Genomic DNA, 23718 nt, shown 5'->3' with positions numbered 1-23718 from the left:
CTAACATAAACAAAATAACAGTCATATGCGTATGGAATTAAAATATGTAATTAAGTAGTCTATGATTTCTGAAAATTTAAATGTAAACACTGAACATTACTAGAAAGAAATTCAAATATATAGAAGAAAAATTAGGTCATTAAATAAGAAAAAAGGAACATTTAAATTTTGGGCATGTTAAAAGGGTACTTGAAATAACGCAATACAAACCAGTTCGATCTATCATAAAAATTATTCGGAAAGAGAATGAGATTATTTTAATGTTATAAAATCTAGGCATGCGACAATTTTATTGAGATTCTGTTAGGTATGTTTATATTACCTTCGCTATTAGAATGAAATTGTATAATGTAGCTATAGTCCTTCATCTACCTCACTTTTTTTAACCTTTGACTATTAAAGAGAACATTTACCCCGTTTGTTTTCTTTATTTTCACTTAACTCTATCGTCATTCATCTTAATTTGAAATATACTTTTAAGTTCTTAGTTGTGAAAAAAGTCGTTGAAAATATATTTGACAACCACTAAAGTTTTTTAAGTATATTTTAGAATGTTTTTATTAGGAAATTGTACACTTTTTGAAAAACATTTTCTTCTCACTTCAAACAAATAGAGTTTTGATTTTTCCTTTGTTCATTTCATTAGTCTATTTTACTTATTTTGTGGGATCATTATTATTTAAAACAACTTACTTCTTTTGGTTCGGTTGTCACTAATTCAAGTCAATTACCAACTTGCACTTTGATTTGACATCCACCGCTCATGCGCTTGTTGTTTTTCACTCTTCGTCGCATGATTATTTTAATCCTCGATACTTTTGTATGCTATATTTGGAGTTGACCTTTATGTCTACAACTTTGTTCCTTCACTGATTTTTGCTTCTTCTCTCATAGAAATCATGCGTTAAAAAAATGCTAAATTTTATGATTTCGAGGATAATGAGTAAATACATGAACACAAAATCTATCTATTTGCATAATTTTTACTTCCAGTTATTGCACGTTCCTTGGAATTCCTTCCTAGTTATTCTAAGTAAGAAGCTTAAATAACTTGTAATTTTACAAGTTATCAGTTTACGTTTTGTTTTAAATATACTAGAGTTACTCATGTAATTTATTCTTTTCAAGTTATTGATAACTACAAAAGTAATATTTCCACTAAATTGATCAATTCCACATAATTTCACGTTTCTATCTTTTTGATCTATTATTTTCTGTATTGCATCGAGGGAAATGCATAACTTTAAGTTTGGGGTGGGACGTCGATCGAACCTTTATGTCTGTTTTTATTATGTTGTGCATGATTTATTTGGTATAATGGTTAATATGCATATGTTATTTGAAATTTTTTAATTTGAGTCTTGAAAAGTCTATGAAAAGTTTCTTGTTGTGCGCTTTTGATATTGATCGTCCATTATGAGACTTAGAATATGCATGTGGATTATTTACCATGGAAATAGAAGAGTAATATCCTTGTTATAATCTATTGTGTTCTTTAAATCTATCATACCATGAGCACGTAGTCACCTTTGATTTGCAAGCTTTAACTTACCACGAGCATATGAAATATTAAGTATTATGTTTTAGATCTAGTTTTTATTTTGCATAAAATAAAACTTTTTAGTTTTTAGCCTCTATCTTCTTTCATCATAAAAAATGAGTGGGCTACCCCATTTGAATCATCTTTTCATCTTTGCCTTTTCTAATTCTCTCGGCATACTTTTTCCTTGGTTTGATTCCAACCCTCCATGTGACGAGTGCAACGTCTCAAGGTGAGGGTAGTGTCAACATTGAGGGAGCACCTAATGGTTGAATTTACATGAGATATAAATAAATTTGGAACAAACTAAATTATATCTAAAGTTTGGCAGCATCTCCTCTCAAATATGGGTTAGCCAAACTGAAAAGAAAGAAATTTTCACTTCTATATATCTCTGTGCAAGCTTCAAATTCAAAAATCACAACAAGTGTGTCTCATCACACACTCATCAAACACTCACCTAGGCTCAGGTTTTCGGACCTTCGGTCGCGACCTCTTTCAGCCCCAGAATCCTCTAACAACCGTAGGTGGTGCTACAAAAACACATTCATATAGCCTTAGAGAAATCACCTTCTCGTTCATCATAAACATCAAATAGTCATATTTTAAAACCAAGTGCAATCAGAAACTTGAAACACATTTTTATAAAGTTCAAGCCATACACATTCTTAAACTGATGAGTAAACACATCGTATAAGTAAAAATGAAACTGTAGTCATAAAAAGTTTAGGGCACGAAAATTTCCAAGTGATATCATAAAAATATGTCCAAAAACAGTTTGAGAATGAAACACTCACACTTATTTAGTAAACATGACTCATTCAACTTACTCAAGCACTACAAAACTTGTGAAATCTCTAACGCATAACCCTTAGGTTTCACAAAATCATGATTTGATACCAAATTGTCACACCCCGCTCTAGGTTTTTTTTCTAACCTAGATTATTGTGACATCAAAACACTTTCTAAAAACAATCCTTTTTAACTTAAACTTCTATAAAGCAAGTATTATCACACATACACACACACGCACGCACGCACGCACGCACACACGCACACACAATTCCACCCTTGTATGGATTAAATTGTCGTTACGTTCATTGATAACACATTGGTCTATTTGAAAAGGAAGGAAAATCATGATGGACATCTCAAAATAGTATTACAAACATTACGAGATAGGAAGTTGTAAGCTAAGTTTAGCAAATGTGGGTTCTGGCTTAGACAAGTGATATTTGTTTTGATCACGTTATTACACCTAAAGAAGTATTGGTAGATCCTTAAAAGTTGAAGCAGTACTTTGGCTCACAACAATTACTGAGGTACGTTGCTTTCTTAGTCTAGATATTATTGAAGTTAGCTCTTCCATTAACCAATTTGATCAAGAACTCAAATTTGTATGAACTAAAGTGTGTGAACAAAGTCTTTAGGGACTGAAAAGATGACTTATTGCAACACCTAATTTAACACAATCCTAATATCTGAATCAATATTCATGTATTTTCTTTAGCTGACAAATAATTCATATGTAAAGTGGAGATTTAAAACTTTAAGAGAAAAGGGTTATTGAATGATTTTAGAATTAAACAAGCAAAAATCAAAATATGTTGTGATAACTAGAGCACAATCTACCTAACTAAGAATTGCTAGTTTCACAACATAACATATTTTGATTCTATAAAAAAAAACAATAAAGTACAATTTACAAACACTAAAAAGAAATATTTCAAATATAACAAAATGAATCAAAGTGTTTATTGAATATGGAAGTTAAAAGATATATGTAATAGTATATATTGTTTCATCTTATCAATATTTTTAAAAATTTATCGTTAAACTAAGAATCGATAACAAATTTTAAAGTATGAAAGACTTAAACCATATTATTTTACTAATCAAAGGATTCGGTTGGTTTGTGGTTTTTATTGGCAATCAACTCGGACCGGCCAAATTTATTACTTTCAGGTTCACGGTTCAACCCCACCTTCATCTTACTCTTCCAAGTCTTCCATCTCCGTCGTCTCGTCTGTCCGACATCCGGTTTCAGTCTCTCTGATCGTCACGGTTTCAGCTGTTCTTCATTCTGTGAGGCACGCAAATCTTAAACTTTTGTTTTGATCTGTTTGACGAATTTGTATATTATAAATATTTTTCCTTTAGGGTTATTGCGATGTTTTTGTTTGTTTGAAGTATGTAATCGATATCATTATGAATTATGATGTGTTGTAGACAGAGTTAAGTATTTTACACTCTTATCTGAGGGGTTGTTAGACCAATTTTACTTGGGTTCTTGTACCAAATACCCCATGGAATAATTTTCTCATTCAAACAAGTGAGCAAAACTAATGTGGCTGTAGGTGTTGTATACGGAGCAGTGTTAGGCTTGATTCTTTTTTAAAAAATGAACGACCAATGTCACAAGTACCAGTAGTTATACAAGAACCATGGTGAATTGGTATAGGAATCCTTCGGTTAGAGGTGTTAAGGGGTTACAACTACTTGTGCAAAATGGATATATGCACACTTAAGTATATAATAAGTGGAGGAGACTCTTAACCAATTTTGTTTCTTACCAAACAAATAAATAAAAAGTAAAAAGATATTTTCTTAAATAATAAACAATCGATAATAAATTTGGTTAAATTCTTTTTTTTGGATCATTTCTCGATATACGTGTGTCATCCTTATGCAGTGGCGATGCTATGTTTTCTGTATCGTTCCAATTTTGTCTAATGTCTCTGAAGGGACTACAAATTTGGGTTGATGATACTGGGTTGCACATTTACTCTCTTTTTCCATGTGTTTCTGCTTTCTACCTGTGTCAGTTATACCTCGGCTGAATCTTTATTATGACCCAATAGTTCTGATATTTAATGCTCAAAGCTGGAAATCTCACTGACGTTTCAATTCGTAATGGCCCAATCTGAATGTGCATGTGATAGGCAGATAAACAAAAACTGAAATGAGTTGGACAGTTTCTTGTCAAGACGCAAGAGAAGAGTTTTATGAGTGTCTGAAGAATATATTAATTTTTTTTCCCTATATATGATTGAATATGATTTGTGATAGGTATCTTTCATGTGCTATCGTAGGAATTTGGTTGGAACATGGATGGAGAAATTCCCAACATAAAGAGATGGGTAGTACTGTATCCCATCTATATTAATTCAAAGAAGACGATTGCTGAAGGAAGACGTATAGGTGTTAGCAAAGCATGCGAGAATCCTACGTGTGTTGAGATCGGGGATTGCTGCGGTCATCTCAAACTGCCTTTTGCTATTGAGGTTTTCTAGCAATGATATCTCTGTCATTGATAAAGATTTCCCCTTTCATATTAATTTTTGTTCTCCCTGCTGCTTGTTTGCGTCGAAGTTAGCTACACTACATTGAGTTTATATGATCCTATGATAATTGATAGAATGTGTTAATTTATATTAACACCATTTCCGCAGATTGATAAAGCTTATCCTCGTGATTTCATGCAAAGAGGGAGAGTGCGGGTTCTGCTGAAGAAGGAGGATGGAACTCTGTCTAATCCAGCTATTACTTCCAGTAAGGCTTCTAGTTGTCTCTTTGGACCCTTTTCATCCCTTGGAAAAAAGACTTCTATTTATAACTGAAGTTCCAGTCTAATAGTGTAGTATCCTATCCCATAGTATATAGGCTATTGAATTTTGGCATGCATGAAATACATTAACTGTGTGGTTTTTACATCAATTAGATTTATTAACATGGCATTAGTCCATAAAGGGACAGTGGAGACTAGCCAAAAATCAGGGAAGCTCTCTAAATCCTTCACCCATTAATATTGAAGTTTTTGTCTACTTTTCATTAGCAAGATTATAATAAACTGTTAATCAAACATATATTTATTTATTCAGCAAAGAAAAGTATTGCTTCTAAGTAGTTCCTTTCTGCATCCATTTCATTTATGAAAAGGAGAACCTCCTTCAAATGATGGAGACACCCTTACGTCTTTTAGGAGCGTACAATGAAATTGAGAATTCTGTTTGAAGCACATTTCAAATCCAAAGTGGCAACAAAGCAGCTCTCTTTATGAATGAAACAAATTTCCACCCTTTTTCTCTTTATATCGCCTCTTTGATTTCGCCTTTCCATACTACCTTTCAGCAGATCAAATCAACTGAGTTTATGGTGCTGAATTTTGGCTGGGGGATTTTCTAAAACTATACTACTTGACTAACCAACCAACTTGGTGTACTAACCAAGTATGTTTTCTGGAAAATTTCTCTTATCTTCCCAATATGGTGAAGATGTTTATTTATAATAGGTGTTTTCAGTTATGTAACTGTTAATAGGTTGTAACAATCTTAACAACCTTAACAACTTTACAATTAGTTACCTAAGTAGCTTATTTAGTTACATCAAATCTACCCCACCCAAAATCAACTCGTCCCTGAGTTGGACTAATTAGCTAACTGAATTCATCTGGGGCATGGTAGGTCTTCAGGTCTGCTACATTGAAAACAGGGCTGATGTGTAGGTCGTCTGGCAGTTCAATTTTATAGGCATTATCACCATACTTTGCTAGTATTTTGCAAGGTCCAAGTTGTCTGTCTTTTAGTTTATTGTATGTCCCTGTTGGGAACCGGTTTTTCTTCAGATGTATCATCACCAGATCTCCTTCTTTGAATTTGACTTCTCTTCTTTTCTTGTCTTTATCTTGTTTATAAGATAAAGTTGTTTTCTGTAGGTGTTCATGTACCTGTTTGTGCAGATTTTGTATTCTTTCAATCATATTTTCTGCTTCATTGTTGATATCTGCATTTGATGGCAAATTGGCAAGATCAAGTGCAAGTCTAGGACTTTTAGTCTCCCGGTTGATCTATTTTTCATATTATTGAACGCGAATTCAGATTGAGCTAACGCTAGATCCCACTGTTTATGCTTTGAGCCACTTAGGCAACAAATTAGATTCCCCAAGGTTCTGTTAGTGACTTCTGTTTGACCATCTGTTTGTGAGTGTGCTGTAGTACTGAATTTAAATGTGGTATCTAGTTTCTTCCACAGAATTCGCCAAAAGTGGCTTGGTATGCCATGTAGTCAAATTATCTCTCGAAAGAAGAGATTAGCAATATAGACAGCATCATTAGTCTTCTTGCAGGGTAAAAAGTGGGTCCTTTTGCTGAATCTGTCTACAACTACCATTACAGTATCATGCTGTCTTTGTGTCTTAGGTAATCCCAATACAAAGTCTACTGATAAATCCTCCCATATAGCTGTAGGAATCGGTAAGGGGTTGTATAATCCAGCATTAGTACTGGTCCCTTTAGTTGTTTGGCATATAGGGCATTGCTTTACAAAGTTATTTGTGTCTTTTCGCAATTGTGGCAAATAGTATTTGGAGGAAAGTATTTCAATTGTTTTGTCTTGCCCAAAGTGACCAGCTAGTCCTTCGGAGTGTGCCTCCTTTAGTAGAGCTTCTCTTGGGGAAGTATGGGGTATGCACAATTTTTCTTCTTTGAATAGAAATCCATCAACAATATGAAATTCTCTTGTTTCGAGGTGATGAATGCATTTGTACCACATCTTGTTGAAGTCAGTGTCATCTTCATATAAGTATGGTAAGTGTTTGAATGCTATCACCTCGGATGATAATATAGAAAGTAAGGAATGCTTTCTACTTAGTGCATCAGCTACTTTGTTTTCTTTTCCGCTTTTATGCTTGATAACAAAGTCAAATCTCTGTAAAAAGGAGATCCATCTAGCGGGTATCTTGTTGATAGATTTCTGAGCTTGGAGGTATTTTATGGAGAAATGATTTGTTAATAGGAGAAACTCTTTAGATAGTAGGTAATCTTCCCACTGCCTTAATGCTCGAATGAGGGCATACATTTCTTGCTCATAAGGGCTCCACATCTGTCTTGATGGGCTGAGTTTCTCACTGAAATATTCAATTGGATGGTGTGATTGAGAAAAAAGCTCCAATGCCGGTCTCGGAAGCATCTACTGTAACTTCAAATGGCTGTGAAAAATCGGGGAGTTTCAAGACTGGATTATTACTCAACTTTTTCTTCAATACTTCAAAGTCTTGTTGTTTATTTTCCCATAGGAAAGCTCCTTTTTTCAAACAATCAGTAATTGGTGCAGCAATGGTGCTGAAGTTTTGGATAAACTTTCTGTAGAATGATGTCAAGCCAATGAATGCTTGAACTTCCTTTGTTGAAGTCGGTATTGGCCAATTTCTAATGGCTTCAACTTTCTTTTCATCCGTTAGTATATGATTCTTCCTGATGGCTATTTCTTCCACACAAAAGATGCATTTCTTGAGGTTGATGTATAGTTCATTTTTAGCCAGCACTTCGAACAATTGATCTAGATGCACATTATGTCCTTCTAAAGATCTGCTGAAAACCAAGATATCATCAAAATAAACAATGACAAATTTATTAAGGAAAGGGTGAAGTACTTGGTTCATGAGTCTCATAAAGGTACTTGGAGCGTTGGAGAGTCCAAATGGCATCACAAGCCATTCAAAGAGGCCTTCATTTGTTTTGACAGCCGTTTTCCACTCATCTCCAGGCATGATTCTGATCTGGTGATAACCACTCCTCAAGTCAATTTTGGAAAAAATCCATGCTCCTCCAAGTTGGTCAAGTAACTAATTTATTCTTGGAATAGGAAACCTGTACTTCACTATAATTTTATTGATTGCTCTGCTGTCAACGCACATCCTCCAACTTCCATCTTTCTTTGGTGTTAGCAGCGCAGGGATGCACATTGGCTTAAGCTTGGTTGAATATGTCCTTTTTTCAGCAACTCTTCAATTGCCTGTTGTAAAACAACATATTCTTTTGGTCTTCATTCTGAATGTGGCAGATTAGGCACTGTAGCCCTTGGTATTAGTTCAATATTGTGCCGAGTGTCTCACAAGGGAGGCAATTCCGTTGGTTCTTTAATAATGTTGGGGAATTTATCGAATAATTCTTGTACTTCTTTAGGGATTTCAATAAGTTCTCCTTCCTTTTTCTGATTAGTCACAACTAATCCCAAAATATCAGCTTCACATTCTTTAATCAATTTCTTTCCACTGATAGTCATAAAGAGGCTGTTGAATTTCTTATTCTTGTTCATCCCCTCTTCATTCTTCTTTCTTAGAGGTAGGAGGATTACCTTTTTATTCATCCATTGAAACTCAGGTATTTTCTCTCCCCTTGTGCAAGGCTTGAGTATCATACTGCCATGGTCTTCCCAAGAGTATATGACACATCCATTTCAAGAACATCACATACAACTTGGTCTTTGTAATGTTGCCAATGGATAATGGGACAGAACATACTTTTGAAATCTAAGCTTCTCCTCCTTTCTTTATCCATCCAATCTTATAGGGATTGGGGTGAGCTTCACTTTTGGGATTCAAGGCTGTTACTAGTTTTCTTGAAACAAAGTTTTCACTGCTGCCACTATCTATTATAACATTGCAAATCTTTCCTTGAATCATGCATCTTGTTTTAAACAGACTATGCCTATGTGGTTGATGCTCTTCTTTTGGAGTGATCAGTATTTTCTGTAGAACACAAGATAGGTTGTCTCCTTCGTCAGCCTCAATTAATTCTGCCTCTTCTTCATATTCTTCATTACTTCCCTGGTTTAGATCCTCTTCAGCATCTACTACTGCAACTGTCTTTCGCTGAGGGCAGGAGTTTGAAGGATAGCCGGCTTGTCCACACCTATAGCAAGTTCCTGAAAAAGGCCTGTTATAAGGGTTTGTGGATTTTTTATTAGCTTCACCGGTCTTCTTTTTGTTGTTCTGATCATCCTTCTTTTCTTGTTCTTTATTCTTTTCTGCCGCAGTAGTTTTATTGATCACTTGGGGTGCTAAGGTACTTTTGGATGTGGAAATTTCCACAATCCTTTTATTGTAAATTTCGATCGACTTTCCACCATTTCTTCTACTGCATAAGCTATGGCTTCTGATAACCATTGGAAACGTTGAAGTTTTACTCTCCCTTGGGTCCACTTGTAATTCCCCTGTAAATCTGGAAATCAAATGCTGTTCGTTTTCTATTAAATTCGTACGAGCTCCCAGCCGGTGACAATGTATTCTGCTGTTTTTCGAGATCCTTGTCGGCAATTCTGGTACTGTGTATATAGGGTCTATTTGTAGCTGGGAGGTAAGAACCTTTGCTTCATTAATTTCTTCATGTTTTCCCATGATAGAATTGGGTTCTTCCCTTGTTTTTGCCGATTGACTGCTACGCGATCCCACCATGTTGATGCTCCACCTTTTAATTTCAATGCCACCAAATGAACCCTCTTGTGCTCAGCTGTTTCCATGTAATTGAAATTTTTTTCAGTGTTCTTGATCCAGTCAAGAAAAGTTTCAATATTTCGTTTACCGGCGTATATAGGGAGGTCGATCTTCATCTTATATTCATATGCTTCTGCCCTTCGTTCTCTGAAAGTTGCAAATCGGCGTCCTCTGTTATTAATGGTAGCATCACTTTCTACTTCTTCGCTCGAGGAACTCCAATCTTGATTTTCTGGCCACTGTTCGTCATGTCTGTCTCTTCTTCATAACTGGTTCAGTCTCCTCTCCCGATGATTTCTATAGCCTCCCTGTAATTCTGCACCTCTTCTTCTTTGCGCTTCCCTTTGTCGTAAATTCGGCCGTTCTTCTTCCAGTTGTAATGGAACCATTGCGTCTAATCTTCTAACTACAAAGGTCTCTCGAATTCCCTCCAACGAATTCTCAACTGACAGCAAACATCTGGTTGATGTTCTTGGAGAGAGGACGGGCATTACTCCTGCCTCTTGTTGTTCCTCTGCCGCTGGAGCTTCACTGCAACGATTAGCCATCGGTCCCATGTCCGATGAAGATGTTTTCTGGAAAATTTCTCCCATCTTTCCAGAAGATGTTTATTTATAATAGGTGTTTTCGGTTATGTAGCGGTTAATAGATTGTAACAATCTTAACAACCTTAACAACTTTACAATTAGTTAGCTAAGTAGCTTATTTAGTTACATCACAACTAATCCCTACCATTGCACCTGTTCAATTAGTTAGGATAGTGTATCTTTCTAGCAGATACTACCGTAGTCCAACCTTCTTCCAGAAAAATCTGTTTTTGTAAAGGTTGTGTTAATTTAGGTGTTCAAACAATAAACCTTTAGACTTGTGCCTATTTGATCTTTGAACTCTAAAAAGTGTTTAATTGGCTCTTAAACTTTCAATTCAGTTCTTGAAATTTAAATTTTATGTATAATAGGTTACTAAATTTTTAATCTTGTGTCTAAATATCAATCTTGTGTCTATTAGGTCATTTCTTCATTTCACATTTTCTAATCCTAAAACCTATTACATACAAAATTGAAAGTTTATTTATTCTTATTATCAGTGGAAATAACCTCAGGATTACAATTTTAGATATGATGTATCCGGCTATATTGCAGGAAAACAACTGATGCTTCGTATAGCCGAACTTGTTCCTAGACATCCTGGAAGGACAAAGAAGCAGGAGCCTGCATCATCATCATCAACTGCAGGACCTTCAAAAGGCAAGGGTGGAAGGAAGAAGAAATAGTTATAATACATAATTACAAGAAACAGATTGTTATTGACCAGGCCTCATATCTTAATTCTTAATGACACTTGAGTATCGGTGTTCTGCTCCGCCCCCAACGAAACTAGACAATCGGTTTGTTTTGAACAATTTTGTAAAATAGTGGATCCTGGAGTTTTTTTTTTACCGAGATAGGAGAAAAGTGGATGAGAATTAGGTTTGAATTATTCGATCTTTTGCTTAAATCCTTACAGTTGAAATAACCTATCTGTGAGCATGGTTTACATGTTTGGAGATTGAAAAATGTGGAAATTTCTCAATACTTTGTTGTCATAGTCAGAATCTGGAAATATGAAAATTTTGAGACTTGATTATAATCTTAGTAACAAACAGACTTGAAACTCTCCATAAGCTGAACTTTGGAAATCGTAGGTTTGGAAAAGGGCAAGTTTTTCACTATCAGATTGTTCTACATTGGGTTGTGTTCCTGGTGCACAAATGCATTCTTTTCTCAAATTGAATTTATAGCGGGTTATTTTACTCTCAAGTTTGTTGAGTTTATATTTTCATGACTACAATTGAGAGTTAGGGCTTTACCACCTAGCCTTAGAATATTATTATAATGTACCTCATTCAAGTTTTAAATTTACTCTATATACTTTTAATAAATCTCTATACTAAAATATATATACTAAAATATAGTAGAAACCAAATTATATGAACTAAAATAGTATTTTAAGGTCATTATATTGAAAAAAGTTAGAAATTATAAGAAGAAGACTTTTGACTATTTTAGTTCATTATATTGAAAAAAGTTAGAAATTATAAGAAGAAGACTTTTGAAGGCAAAGATTGATTGATTGAATTTCAAGCAGTTAGGAACTAGAACATCAAAGACTCCTTTTCCACCATCGTCTATGCGAATATTTAAACAAATATGCATATAATTTTAAACAATCAGGATGGATAGAATACATTTGTAGATATAAAAATTCTCAAATTTATACCATTGTATTGAATGTGGTATATGTTATGGTAACAAAAAATGAAGAAGATAATTGTATTTATTTTCTGATATATTTGTGTATTCTTTGGGCTCTCGTTTGTTTTCTCTCCTTCCTCTTCATCCTCACACATTCTCATCTCTCTGGATCACAAGAGTTGGAAAAAGAAATTGAGAAGCCTGACGTTGAAGAAATAAATAGAAAAGTTTGGAATTGAAAAAGGAAATAAAATGTGCTAAAAAATTTGGAAGTTATCAAAATTCAAACAGAAAAACTTGATCATATTTGCGGTACATGATTTATAGTTTAATGGAATTGGGAAGGCCAATTTAAATAAAAATGAAATAGCCTCTTGTGGTGAGGGTCGAATACAAAGACCCAGGGCCAATATTGGAGAAAGAAACAAAAGATTAAATAAAGATAAGGAATTTAGAAAGAGAAGATTGAATAAGTTAAAGTTGCTTTCATTTTTAAAAATTCCAGCATCTTACTCTAATGAACAAAGAGATTGAATGTATGGATGTTGATGTAATTTGGAGTTGTAAACAAAATTTATAATATTTGAAAAAGTTAGAACATTCTTTTAAAAAATATCTTATATTCTATTTAAGGTAATTTGTGTAGAAAGTCGGAACAAATAAATCTTTGCCTGAAAAGGTGGCCAAGTCATTTTGAAGAACGGGAACGCGTGTTCGTCAGCATGGTTTACAGGGAGAAGCGGGTAATGTTGATCATTTCAAATTCCACCTGATTCCAGAATTTTGATGGAATCCGTAACCCAAACCCCATTCGTGTGAATGCATTTGCAAACTCGTTGACTGTTAACTCATCGTCTCTTTCACAAAAATTCTATTCTTCTTCATTTTCGTTTTTCTTCCATTCTTCATCGTCCTGTTGCATTCCAACTCAACCCCATCTCAGAATCATTGCGCTTCTTAGGGTTAAATCTTCTTCCCTTCTTCTTCCCCTCCCTTCCATGCATTTTATTAATTTCTTCGTTTTTCTTGTTGTGGCGCTTCTTTTTCTTTGCAGGGTCGTTTCAGGAGATTTTGATTCTAACCGTTGGTTGATGGTGATGAGAAATTGTGTGTTTGATGGCTGACACCAAGAGATATGTTCCCATTCAGCAATTAGGTTGCCTTTTTGGCTTCATTCTTGTTGTTTGTTATATGTGTCTTATGATGGATCCCAACTTCTTGATCATGATCTTTTTCTGTTCATCCGTTTGTTTGACATCTTAATTTTTGTGTTGTGTTTTGATTATGTGTTGCATGCGTATCTTTCTTAGTCTTTTTACTTCCTTTAATCAAAATGTGAAGTATTTGGGCATTTCGTTTGAAGTTTATTAACCGAATGAGTGTGTGTTTGTGTGTGTGTATTTATTTATTTGACTTTTTTCCGTTTCGATCTTTCGGTTGACGAGTGTTCAGCATTCTGTATGTATTTGCTTATTTATCTTAGCTAGCAAAGAGTTATATTCAAAGAATTAAAATCTTGTACTCTTTGTTTGAGTTTGTTGAAAAGAAACCTCTCGAACTGTTGTTTATTTTTAAGAAAGCATGAATACAAAAGGATTCATGAATGATTTAATAGACACTCAAATGAAACAATGAAACTTAGCTGAGTTAATTACGTCCTCAGATGCTTGAAATTTCTGTATTCTTCTTTTTAAAATTTTAGCGATTTTATCTATTTTTGGCTGTGGCTGGCCAATTTATTTATTTATTTTTAAAATTTTGAACGTCGGTCCCTATTTTAAAATTCTGACAGATTTGGTACGAATATTACAAGAAGCACAGAGTAGATGGCTTCGGCCAGCTGAAATATGTGAAATTCTTCGAAACTACAAAAAGTTTCAATTAGCACCAGATCCTCCAGTTCAGCCTCCAGGTTATTACTTTGACGTTCCTCAGTAGTTTATTCCTATATAGCTGCTCTCTTTTGATATAGGTAGACAATTTTGTATGGAAATGCTAGCCCTTGAATTGAATTAATACTGATGCACTTTTGGTGTGCTTCAAGTTCTTTTAATTTTTTTCTTTTTCTAGTTGTTGCAATCTGATCATGTCTTGCTATGAATCAGTAGGAACACTGTTGAAACCATGTGCAAACAAAATACTATTCGCAATGTTAGTTAATGTTGCTTGGGCAAGCAGTGCCATTTTGTTATCTTTTGAAACATTTCTTATAAGGATTGTGTTTATTTCAATACTGATTGCTCGAATGTTGCTTAGATGAGAGGCTGCTTATTCTATTGAAGTATTATTCCTCCCAGCTGTTTTTTGAGATTTTCTGCCCCTGCGCAAAGTAACATAATTACTCTTCACTTACAGCTGGATCCTTGTTCCTTTTTGATCGCAAAGCACTTAGATATTTTCGTAAAGATGGTCATAGATGGAGGAAGAAGAAAGATGGAAAAACTGTCAAAGAAGCTCATGAAAAGTTGAAGGTGTGCTGTTCAATCTGTTGGTAGTAAGTTAACTTTTTCCCCTTTGTTCATGAGTGATGGGGGGCACTTGAACATGTAGAGTTAGCAAGCCACGGCCATTGTTAGATTGATTTCCATTTATTCATGTCTACACTGCTGTATTCGATTATAAGTATCCCCAAAAGATTATACAAAGGCAAACATGTCTACACAATTCTGTTTTCTCGATATTTAGAAGCTGGAGGTACTTGATTTGTACTTTTAAACATTTAAGTATTATTGTTGTTGTTTTTGTTATTTTTATAGGAATGAGAACTCCTCATTGACAATTGGGAAGATGAATTCTAAGCACTCCAAAACCAAAATCAAAAAGTACTTCTAAACCCCAAATCTGAAATTAAAAATTTCATTAAAAATGGAACAAATTACAAGAGGTTTCCCAACAAGAAGGAATCCGATTGCGCAAAGCTTTATGACACTCCATGAAGCTGCAAAAGTCCTTATCAAAACCAAGCTTTCTTCCCAAGGAACGTTTTTATTTTTGAAAAGCCTCTTGTTCTTTCAAACCAAATACCTAAAACCATGGATAGACAACAAACATAACCTTAAAAGGAACAAGTACCAGCATCAGAATGTGTGGATAAGGCTTCAATCGCGATATTTTATTTTGGTTAGGTGTTTAGTTTTCTTTCATAGAGAAGAGTCTAGGTTATCTGAAAGTTATCTTCCCTCTTTGTTTTACATTTTTTTTATTGTACTAGTTGCTGTCATTTTGCAGTTTGCACAAGTGTTTGTAGCTAAGTCATGCCAATTCATCTTTATGGTGCATAACAGTTTTTTAGTGTACACTTTTCACCCTCTCTTTCATCCTTTTGGACAGAAGTTGCTCAGAATGTTTCATCTCATGAATTAATTGTTTCCCTGTTTTTATAGGCCGGAAGCGTGGATGTTCTGCATTGTTACTATGCACACGGTGAGGACAATGAGAATTTCCAGCGAAGAAGTTATTGGATGCTTGATGGGTGAGTTCTTCTGCCTCTCCATCTCTCTTTCCTGGTTATATATAATTTTAGGTAGTTATAGAACTGTTTCATGGTTAGGAGGACTTGCTCTTACGCAAAGATTTGCTCATGCATGTTTTTAGGTTCCGACTTCTGGTCATATTTTAGATCCTGTTGAAGAAATTCCTGTTTTTTATTAATTAATAGTCTCCAGTCACATTTTTTTGTCTTCTTTATCATTCACTTTTTACTGTTTTCAGGCAATTAGAGCATATTGTCCTTGTACATTACAGAGAAGTAAAGGAGGTATTATGTTAGTCTAATTTTCCCCACCCCTATGTATTTCACTGCATCTTGTAAAGGTTTTCAAATTGAGCCTTTTTTTATTGTGCTCATAACTCATGGAAAGCACATTTTCTGACCAGCGCTATTTCCCTTATTTTTTCTTCTGCTTATTTTGAAATGCTATCGTGCTGGGTATTTGAAGACTGAAACCTACTGTGTCCTAAAATTCATATAGCGGAAGTCTGATTGAGTTATCAAACAGGAAAATGTATTAAATTCTATGGTTGTAAATTTTACACTTGTCCACTGTGCATTGGCCTTTTAATCTTCTTGCTCCTTTTCTTTTCTTTTCTTTTTTTTGGGTGTTGTATTGACCTCGTCATGGGATGTAGGGATGCAAGCCTGGCATGTCTCGTGTGTCAGTTGATCCAGGGTTACAGGCTGAAGGTTGTCAAGGTGGTTCAACACCCTTTTTCTTGCAGGAGCCCTCATTTGTTGGCTCAGTTCATGCTTTACGTCCATTCAATCCTAGTCAAACAGTGCCCTCAAGAAATGCGGGTGTGGATTCCAGTGGGAATCACTCCGGAGTCTCTTCTCATGTGCATCAAGTGTTTAAATCCAGCATCTCACCTGCGTCTTTTCCTGCAGGTGATGTTTCAGGTAAGACTAAAATGCTGCATTTTCGCTCTTCAACTTGGATTATCATAAAGAAAATTATATGCCCCTGCAATTTGTTACCTAGAAAATTGGAGCCAGAGGACTAGGGGGATGCTTGGGAGGAGTTTTAGAAGGGTTAAAATCACTTCTATAATATTCAAAATGTCTTTGAAACATGGCTTTGATCATGGTGGAAAATCAATTTATTTTATTACCATTAAATTTTCTTTTAAATCATTAAAAATATGTTATAGATTAATTTTAACCATTTTAAAAACACCCAAACAACACATAATTTAAGATTTCTTTGATTTCACCTTTACAGTTGTTTGAGCTTTTCGAGAACCATTCTTTATTATTGCAGTACTTAAATTGGTGCCACTAGTGTAAGAAATGGGAATGTGGATGTGGGATTGTGTTAGAAATGTGAACTTCTCTATCCTAATTAACTGAACCCCCAAGGGATCAGTTCAGGCTTCTAGTGGCCTAAGACAAAAGGGACCCTCTATCTCCCTTGTTTTTATTGTTGTGAATGTCTTTAGTCGATTCATCTTAAGGGGTTGGAGAGGAAGATCATTGAGCCTCTTAGGCTTGGTTATGATGAAGTTGCCTTGTCCCATCTCCATTTATGAGAAGGTTTGTAAAAAACCTCGAGTGCTGTGCCTCTTGGAAGAAAGGTTTTATTTCCAAGGCTGGTAGACTAACTTTGATCAAATTTGTGCTGAATGGAATTCCCGTGTACTATTTTTCCCTGTTTAGAGCCCCCAACTCAGTTGGCAAAAGCCGTGAGAAGTGCATGAGAGACTTTCTGTGGGAAAGGGTTCTCATTTTGTTAGTTGGGTAGTTGTTGGGCGCCCTGTGGATCAGGGTGGGTTGAAGATGGGTAATTTAAGGCTTCAAAATAAAGCCCTGTTAAATAAGTGGCTTTGGTGTTTTGCTCTAGATCCCGAATCCTTGTCACATGGGATCATTGTGAGTAAGCATGATACCTATCCATTCAATTGGGTCGTGAAAGGGATTAAAGGCACACACTGGAATCCTTGGAAAGATGTTGCACTTGAGCTTCCCTCGTTCCCTTTTGGTTTATTGCATTGTGGCCTTGAAATTGTCCTAGATTCAAGCAAATCTTCTGTTAGATACCTAGTATAGGGTAGGGGTATAAGGGTAATTTGATATTTAGGCAGTTACATGGTTATAAATAAGAAGTTGGTGAGGGAAGAAGGGGAGATCATTTTGTGAGAGAATTCTGCAAAACTTCCTTGAGAGAGAGGAAAGGTAGAGAGGGTAGTCTTCTTTTACTTCTGTTAGTTTTTTGCAATTTCATTCCAGAATTGAGATTACCAATTCTGTCTTGTAATAGTTGAAGTTTATATCATCCAATATCAACACAATTTCTTGGTGTTCCATCTTCATCTCATAATTGTGATGAGATTCTATAAAAAAATCGTTTATTGCTAAGAACCTATGAAACTGCATTGGTTCTTTTTGGGACTTTGTATTAACAATTGTTTGTTACTTAACAGTTTTATCCTAGGGAGTTTAAATGGTCATCTTTTTGGTTTATGTCAAGTTGTCTCATTGGTTTATTTTTCATTCTTGGGTTGTGATGGTGCAGGATCATCTGATTTGTATGGACAAGAAATCGTGATTATTCAATCTGCCACAATTGATCCCATTACACACAAGGCAACAGATGCTAGATTTGATTCTGGTGGATTAGTAGAAAATATGGTAAATAGTGAAAGTGGCTTGATTACTGATTCTAAAGTACCTGCTGTGAAACCAGTCTCTCAAAGATCTGTTCAGGTATGTTGATTGGAGTTTTTGGTCGACACTCCTTTTGTGATTTGGATTTGTGAAATTACTTATATAATATCATTAGAACACGTGAACCTGAATTTATGCGGTACATTCTTTGCCTGCAACATGTGCACAGATACACATACTTTCTTTGTTATTTCTATTTGTATATTAAGTTCTTCTAAAACGAGGTTATAATTTCATCACATCCATATGCTGTCAGTGTCAATCAATTGTATGTTGTCTAATAAGCATTTACCATGGAAAAACCTTGTGTACTTTTTTATTGCAGTTTCTTACTGTTTTTTTTTTTTCTTAATTAAACTAAATTAGTTTAGTTAGAAGGAAATGGATATTTTCATTAATGAAGCAAAGACAATAAATACAACAAAAATTGACGGCCTAAAAAATTTAGACCTATAAAACAGAAGAAAGAGAAAACAAAAGGGGAACTGCAACCAAAAATTCCAAACGCAACACTGAAAATAGAACTAAGAAGAAATAGATGCAGCCAAATTCAAATTAATATATTGAAGAGAAAACCCCCTAAGCCTCGAATCAAGAAAGACAGAGGCCTTCATGTGAGCTATTTCAAAACAATTCAATCCAATAATGGTGCTTGCTTTAAAAAACTATTAAATTATTTTTATATTGTTAGAGCACCGACACTAAATTTTCTTGTGTCAGAAAAAGAAGCATAGTTTGATCCCAACTCCTCTATTTGGTAATTGTTATGTGTACTGATTTTGATGTGGTAGTTCTTGTGTTCAGATTGGAAAGACGACCAATGATAATTTGGACCTTGAAGGTCTTGGAGAACTCAGAAAACTTGACAGTTTTGGCAGATGGATGGATAAGGAAATTGGAAGAGATTGTAATGATTCTTTGATGACTTTGGACTCTGGTAATTATTGGTGTGGACTGGATGCTGGAAATGATGAGAAGGAAGGTTCCAGTTTATCACATCACATGCAGCTGGATGTTAATTCACTTGGGCCTTCTCTTTCCCAAGAACAGTTATTCAGTATTTTTGATTTTTCCCCAGATTGGACATATTCTGGAAATGTAACAAAGGTATCGACGATTGTATGACATGTTTTTGTCCCTTAGGTTCATCAAGGTTGGGTGTTTGACCTTTTTTTTTTATACATGAAGGTCCTAATAGTTGGCTCGTTCTTGGGCAGCAACAAACTTCCTGTAGAAACACAGTGGGGATGCATGTTTGGTGAAGTTGAGGTTCCTGCAGAAGTTCTGACAAACAATGTACTTCGATGCCGAACTCCTCCTTTGCATGCTCCAGGGCGTATTCCCTTCTACGTGACATGCTGCAATAGGCTAGCCTGCAGTGAGGTTAGAGAGTTTGAATATCTTGAGAAGCCATCAACCCTTTCATTACCTAATGCTCCCAAGTGTGCACCAGAAGATGAATTATGGTTTCAAATGCGTCTGATAAGATTATTGAATTTAGGTTCAGAGGAAAATTTGTCGAATTGCTCTACTAACAAATGTGAGAAATGCCAAATCATAGGTTTGATAAATTCATCCAGAAGTGATGTTGCAAAATGGAGTATGCCAGAAGGTTCATTAAAAAGTGATGGGATGAACCATAGGGATTATATGATCCAAAGTTTGCTGGAGGACAAACTATGCAAGTGGCTGGCATGCAAGGTTCACGATGGAACTATGGGAACCCATGTTTTAGATGATGAGGGCCTAGGTATCATTCATTTGGCAGCTGCTCTTGGCTATGCGAGGGCCATAGGATTGATAATTGCTTCTGGGCTCAGTCCAAACTTCAGAGATTCAAATGGAAGGACAGCTCTTCACTGGGCATCTTACTTTGGGAGGTTAGGTTTATGTCTTGGATTTTAAGTTTTAGTTGTATTCTTTGTGTCTTTCTTTTCCGGTTTTTAAGGAGTTGTCCTTGGGAATTTCAGTTCCATTTTTTTAAAAATGTAGAACTTGAAAGATCTTTTAACAATCTTTCTGACTGTTATTTTGTCCTGTGGTCCTAGGGAAGAGACTGTCACTACACTGGTTAGCTTAGGCGTTTCTCCGGGTGCTGTGGACGACCCAACTTCAGGATTTCCAAGAGGACAAACTGCTGCTGATTTGGCATCAAGTAGAGGGCATAAGGGTATTGCTGGATATTTAGCTGAAGCTGATCTTACAGCACATTCGTGTACTTTGACTGATGGTGAAAATTTTAAGGATAACATCAAAGAAAATGCTAACGTTGATGAGGCTATTGAGCCAGCAGATGTTGTACCATCACAATTGGCAGAGGATGAACTACTTTCTCTCAAGGGCTCTCTTGCTGCTGTCAGAAAGTCTGTTAACGCTGCTGCCTTAATCCATGCTGCTTTTCGTGCCCGCTCATTTCGTCATAAACAGTTAATGGAAAATGACAAGGGGATGATACATGAAGGTTCACCTGACTTGGTAGCTCTTGGCATTTTAAATAAGGCTGAAAAAATTCATTATGAGGATTATTTACACGTTGCAGCTTTGAGAATACAACAAAATTATCGTGGCTGGAAGGGAAGAAGAGAATTTTTGAAGATAAGAAACCGAATTGTAAAAATCCAGGTACTTGTGCTTGAAATTTGCGTTTCCTAATTTTTTAGATTATGCTGCTACAGGTTACCTTAGGAATATTAGTGGTGGTATATTAGTCGTTAGGTAGGTAGATTGCCTGGCAGAGTGGGTATAAGTTGGGGGATAGGCAAATTATGAGAGAATTAGGCTATTGTGGGAGATACATAGCCCCCTTGTGTAAGTTTTCTTCTTTATATTGTAATACAATTTCTATTTATTTTCTTAAGATCTAAGATGCTGAACTTAGGCTTCAAATGTTGCATTCAGGCTCATGTGAGAGGATATCAAGTTCGCAAACAGTATAGAAAGGTCATTTGGTCTGTTAGTATTGTAGAAAAGGCAATTCTACGCTGGAGGCGGAAAAGAGTTGGTTTGCGAGGGTTCAAGGCTGCAGGGGTGACGGGGGAAGTCGTTGCCCCACATCCAAATATGGAGAAAAGTGATGAATACGAGTTTCTACGAATCGGCCGCCGACTTAAATATGCTGATGTTGAAAAGGCTCTATCCAGAGTCAAGTCCATGGCTCGTTCTCCAGAGGCTCGCCGTCAGTATATGAGATTGGTGGCAAACTTCAACAAATTTGAGGTAACTTACCCTATACTTATTTATCCGTGTTTTCCGTTCCTTCATATAACTATGAGAGAATAAACCAGCAAAAGATAGGCATAGTAGTACCCTTCCATTTTAGGATTTTTTTTTTCCAATGTGTTATAAGTAGGTGCATTGCTCTCAAAATTCTGGTGGTGTTTTTTGATTGATTAGCACTTAAGATTTCAATGTTGTTTGGCTTCATATTGGAAATTTTTTATGCAACTTTGGGAACATTTAATAGCACCAAAGGAGCATAGTGTTGCTGTGAAATAATATTACATGGAACTTTCTAAAAACCTTTTTCAATTAGTTGCACTAGCATTTTCTAGAATTATGCCAAGCACACTCTTTATGGATTTTTGAGATTAGGGTTTACTCAAGTTAAAAAACATCAATCTAGTTTTGACTCCAAAGCATTCTGAAAGTTGTTTGTATTACATCTTTAAGATGAGTTGTACTTATAATTCTGAAAGGCACTTTTTGATTGGATTAAAAACACTTCATTTGTTTAAAAAATTATGACTTTATTTAAAAGAACAAATCTTGAGGCAAGAGACTAATCTTTGATCTGATTGAAGGAGTGGATGTCTTAACATGTTTTGTGTCTGTAGAGAAATTAGTTGTGGCACTTGTGGCAGATTTTAAAGTGTTTCATTTAAAGATCAACATTTCTAACAAAAAAAACCTTTTGGGTTTGTTTTGAACAATTGTGACAGATAAATGATGAAGAAACCAGTGGGAGTTCACAAGAAATCCACGAGGAAAAGCATTTTCCTTCATTTGCAGCTTGATCAATGAGTTTACATTTGTAAATGTCATTTTTAGTCTCTTAGAATTTGTAGGAAAATGCTGACTAATTGCAAAGGAAACACCTCTTCTTTTTTGGTCACTTCAGTGTAAATAATTCAAATTTTGAAACGTTGTGTTCCTATGAAAAATGAAAAATAAAGTTCATAAATAAAGTTCTTTTAGGGCGGTTGATTTTAGGTTCTAAAGATAGCTCAAAATTAGGGATGACGGTCAAGCTAGAAACTAAGTAGAGAACCATAGATTATGATAGCCCACCCGATGCAAAGCAAAATGCTTGGTATCGTAAAATACCTAAATAAAACCGAGAGTATGTTTAGTACGGGTAAACCAAACGGTAGGAAATTAATTCCTCTGTGATCGGTTAGGGTTGCTCAATGTTAATGAGGTCTGAACCCCTACGAAGAAAGTCTTTCCTTTGTCTTAAGCAAAACCAATACTACTTAATCTTAGAGTTCTTTATCTAGCTTCAAGTCTTGACTGAGGGGTCAGATTTAAGGAGGGATCCTTCTCGCTCCATAGTAGAGGGAAAGTAAGCCTAGGACACTTTTAATTCTTTTAGAGCATGTCTAGGCGTCAAAGTAGCTAGACCTTAAACTTAAGAATATGATTTTGTTGAATAAATCTAGTTAAAATTTAAGCTCAATCGATTACTTGCATTCTCTTTGATGATTTGAATGATGTTTAATCTTGATTAAGATTTATTGTTAAGGCATTGAGTTTGTAGCTCGGTTGACTTGCAAGATTATCATCAATATCTACTTGCACAATTGAGTGATTTTTCTCTTAGTAATTTTTGTATGAATCTCATGCTTGCTGTTGAATGCCTGATAAAAGTAGAAAACTTAAATGGGGCATTTTAAGTGGGGTGGGCAATAGACTACTTACCTTCTTGCATGCTTAGTCTAATTTTGTTAAAATGATTCATTTTAAAATTAAACGTTTGAGGTTATATTCTAAATCAACCTAATTCTAAAATTAGAGTTTTTAAATTAAAATAAATTTGGTTGAAAAGTATAAATAATAGACAAAGTACTTAATGTGATTGATAATGGGTAAAAAAAAAACTAAAAATAAAAGGGATTAAAACAAATTTAGAAAGAAAAAAAGAGAGAGAGTATAGACTCGGCTAAAAAAAATCACTATATTTATCTAATTTGTTTAAAAACAACCACTTATTCTTAAATTTTTTTCAAAATTCACCTAATTTTCCAATTCACCCAAAAAAGCATGGCAATACACTCATTCGTGTATCTTTGAAACATTTTTAAAAGTTTTAAAACTATTTTTTTAAGTTTTGAAAGTTGGTTATTTTTTACCTAAACTCAAATGCATAATGCATATTAATTACACTGGACACGAAATAATTACAATTAAGTAAAGTGAGTATTTTGATATTTTATAAAATATCCTACAAATCAAACAAATGTTATTTGCTTAAAATCAAAAGAATAAGCGATTTTACATTTTTCAAAATCACCAT

The 23718-nt window shown here is 35.0% G+C and overlaps 2 protein-coding genes and 1 non-coding gene across 9 annotated transcripts; 2 read left to right on the top strand and 1 right to left on the bottom strand.

Moving 5' to 3' along the window:
- The first annotated feature begins 3402 nt into the window (after positions 1 to 3402).
- Positions 3403 to 11441, top strand: LOC101212893 (signal recognition particle 19 kDa protein). Of its 3 annotated transcripts, none has more exons than XM_011655371.2 (4): positions 3403 to 3625; positions 4633 to 4824; positions 4993 to 5092; positions 10955 to 11441. In XM_011655371.2, exons 2-4 carry the CDS (start codon positions 4648 to 4650, stop codon positions 11083 to 11085), a joined length of 408 nt encoding a protein of 135 aa, XP_011653673.1. In that variant the 5' UTR covers positions 3403 to 3625; positions 4633 to 4647; the 3' UTR covers positions 11086 to 11441. The 3 variants fall into 3 exon arrangements, with proteins under 3 accessions (XP_011653673.1, XP_004147903.1, XP_004147904.1); XM_004147855.3 differs by having other exon boundaries at positions 3483 to 3630; XM_004147856.3 differs by having other exon boundaries at positions 3493 to 3630; positions 4610 to 4824.
- LOC116403580 lies at positions 4187 to 4288 on the bottom strand. Its single transcript, XR_004216385.1, has one exon. It is a non-coding gene; the product is annotated as a U6 spliceosomal RNA (small nuclear RNA).
- Positions 11442 to 12623: 1182 nt separating the features above from the next.
- On the top strand, positions 12624 to 22409 carry LOC101219268 (calmodulin-binding transcription activator 3). Of its 5 annotated transcripts, none has more exons than XM_031884385.1 (13): positions 12624 to 12789; positions 13101 to 13202; positions 13839 to 13958; positions 14402 to 14517; positions 15430 to 15518; positions 15758 to 15803; positions 16175 to 16442; positions 18055 to 18245; positions 19011 to 19313; positions 19395 to 20086; positions 20255 to 20828; positions 21105 to 21422; positions 22145 to 22409. In XM_031884385.1, the coding sequence occupies exons 2-13, from the start codon at positions 13163 to 13165 to the stop codon at positions 22217 to 22219; spliced, it is 2832 nt and encodes a 943-aa protein (XP_031740245.1). In that variant the 5' UTR covers positions 12624 to 12789; positions 13101 to 13162; the 3' UTR covers positions 22220 to 22409. The 5 variants fall into 5 exon arrangements, with proteins under 5 accessions (XP_031740245.1, XP_011653671.1, XP_011653672.1 ...); XM_011655369.2 differs by having other exon boundaries at positions 12624 to 13008; XM_011655370.2 differs by lacking the exons at positions 12624 to 12789; positions 13101 to 13202 and having other exon boundaries at positions 13927 to 13958; positions 14402 to 14540.
- Positions 22410 to 23718: the final 1309 nt, after the last annotated feature.

This window comes from Cucumis sativus, chromosome 4 (assembly GCF_000004075.3).
Source record: "Cucumis sativus cultivar 9930 chromosome 4, Cucumber_9930_V3, whole genome shotgun sequence".
NCBI classification, from domain to species: Eukaryota; Viridiplantae; Streptophyta; class Magnoliopsida; order Cucurbitales; family Cucurbitaceae; genus Cucumis; species Cucumis sativus.
The sequence above is the reverse complement of the archived record's forward strand: the minus strand, read 5'-3'. Positions and strand labels throughout refer to the sequence as shown.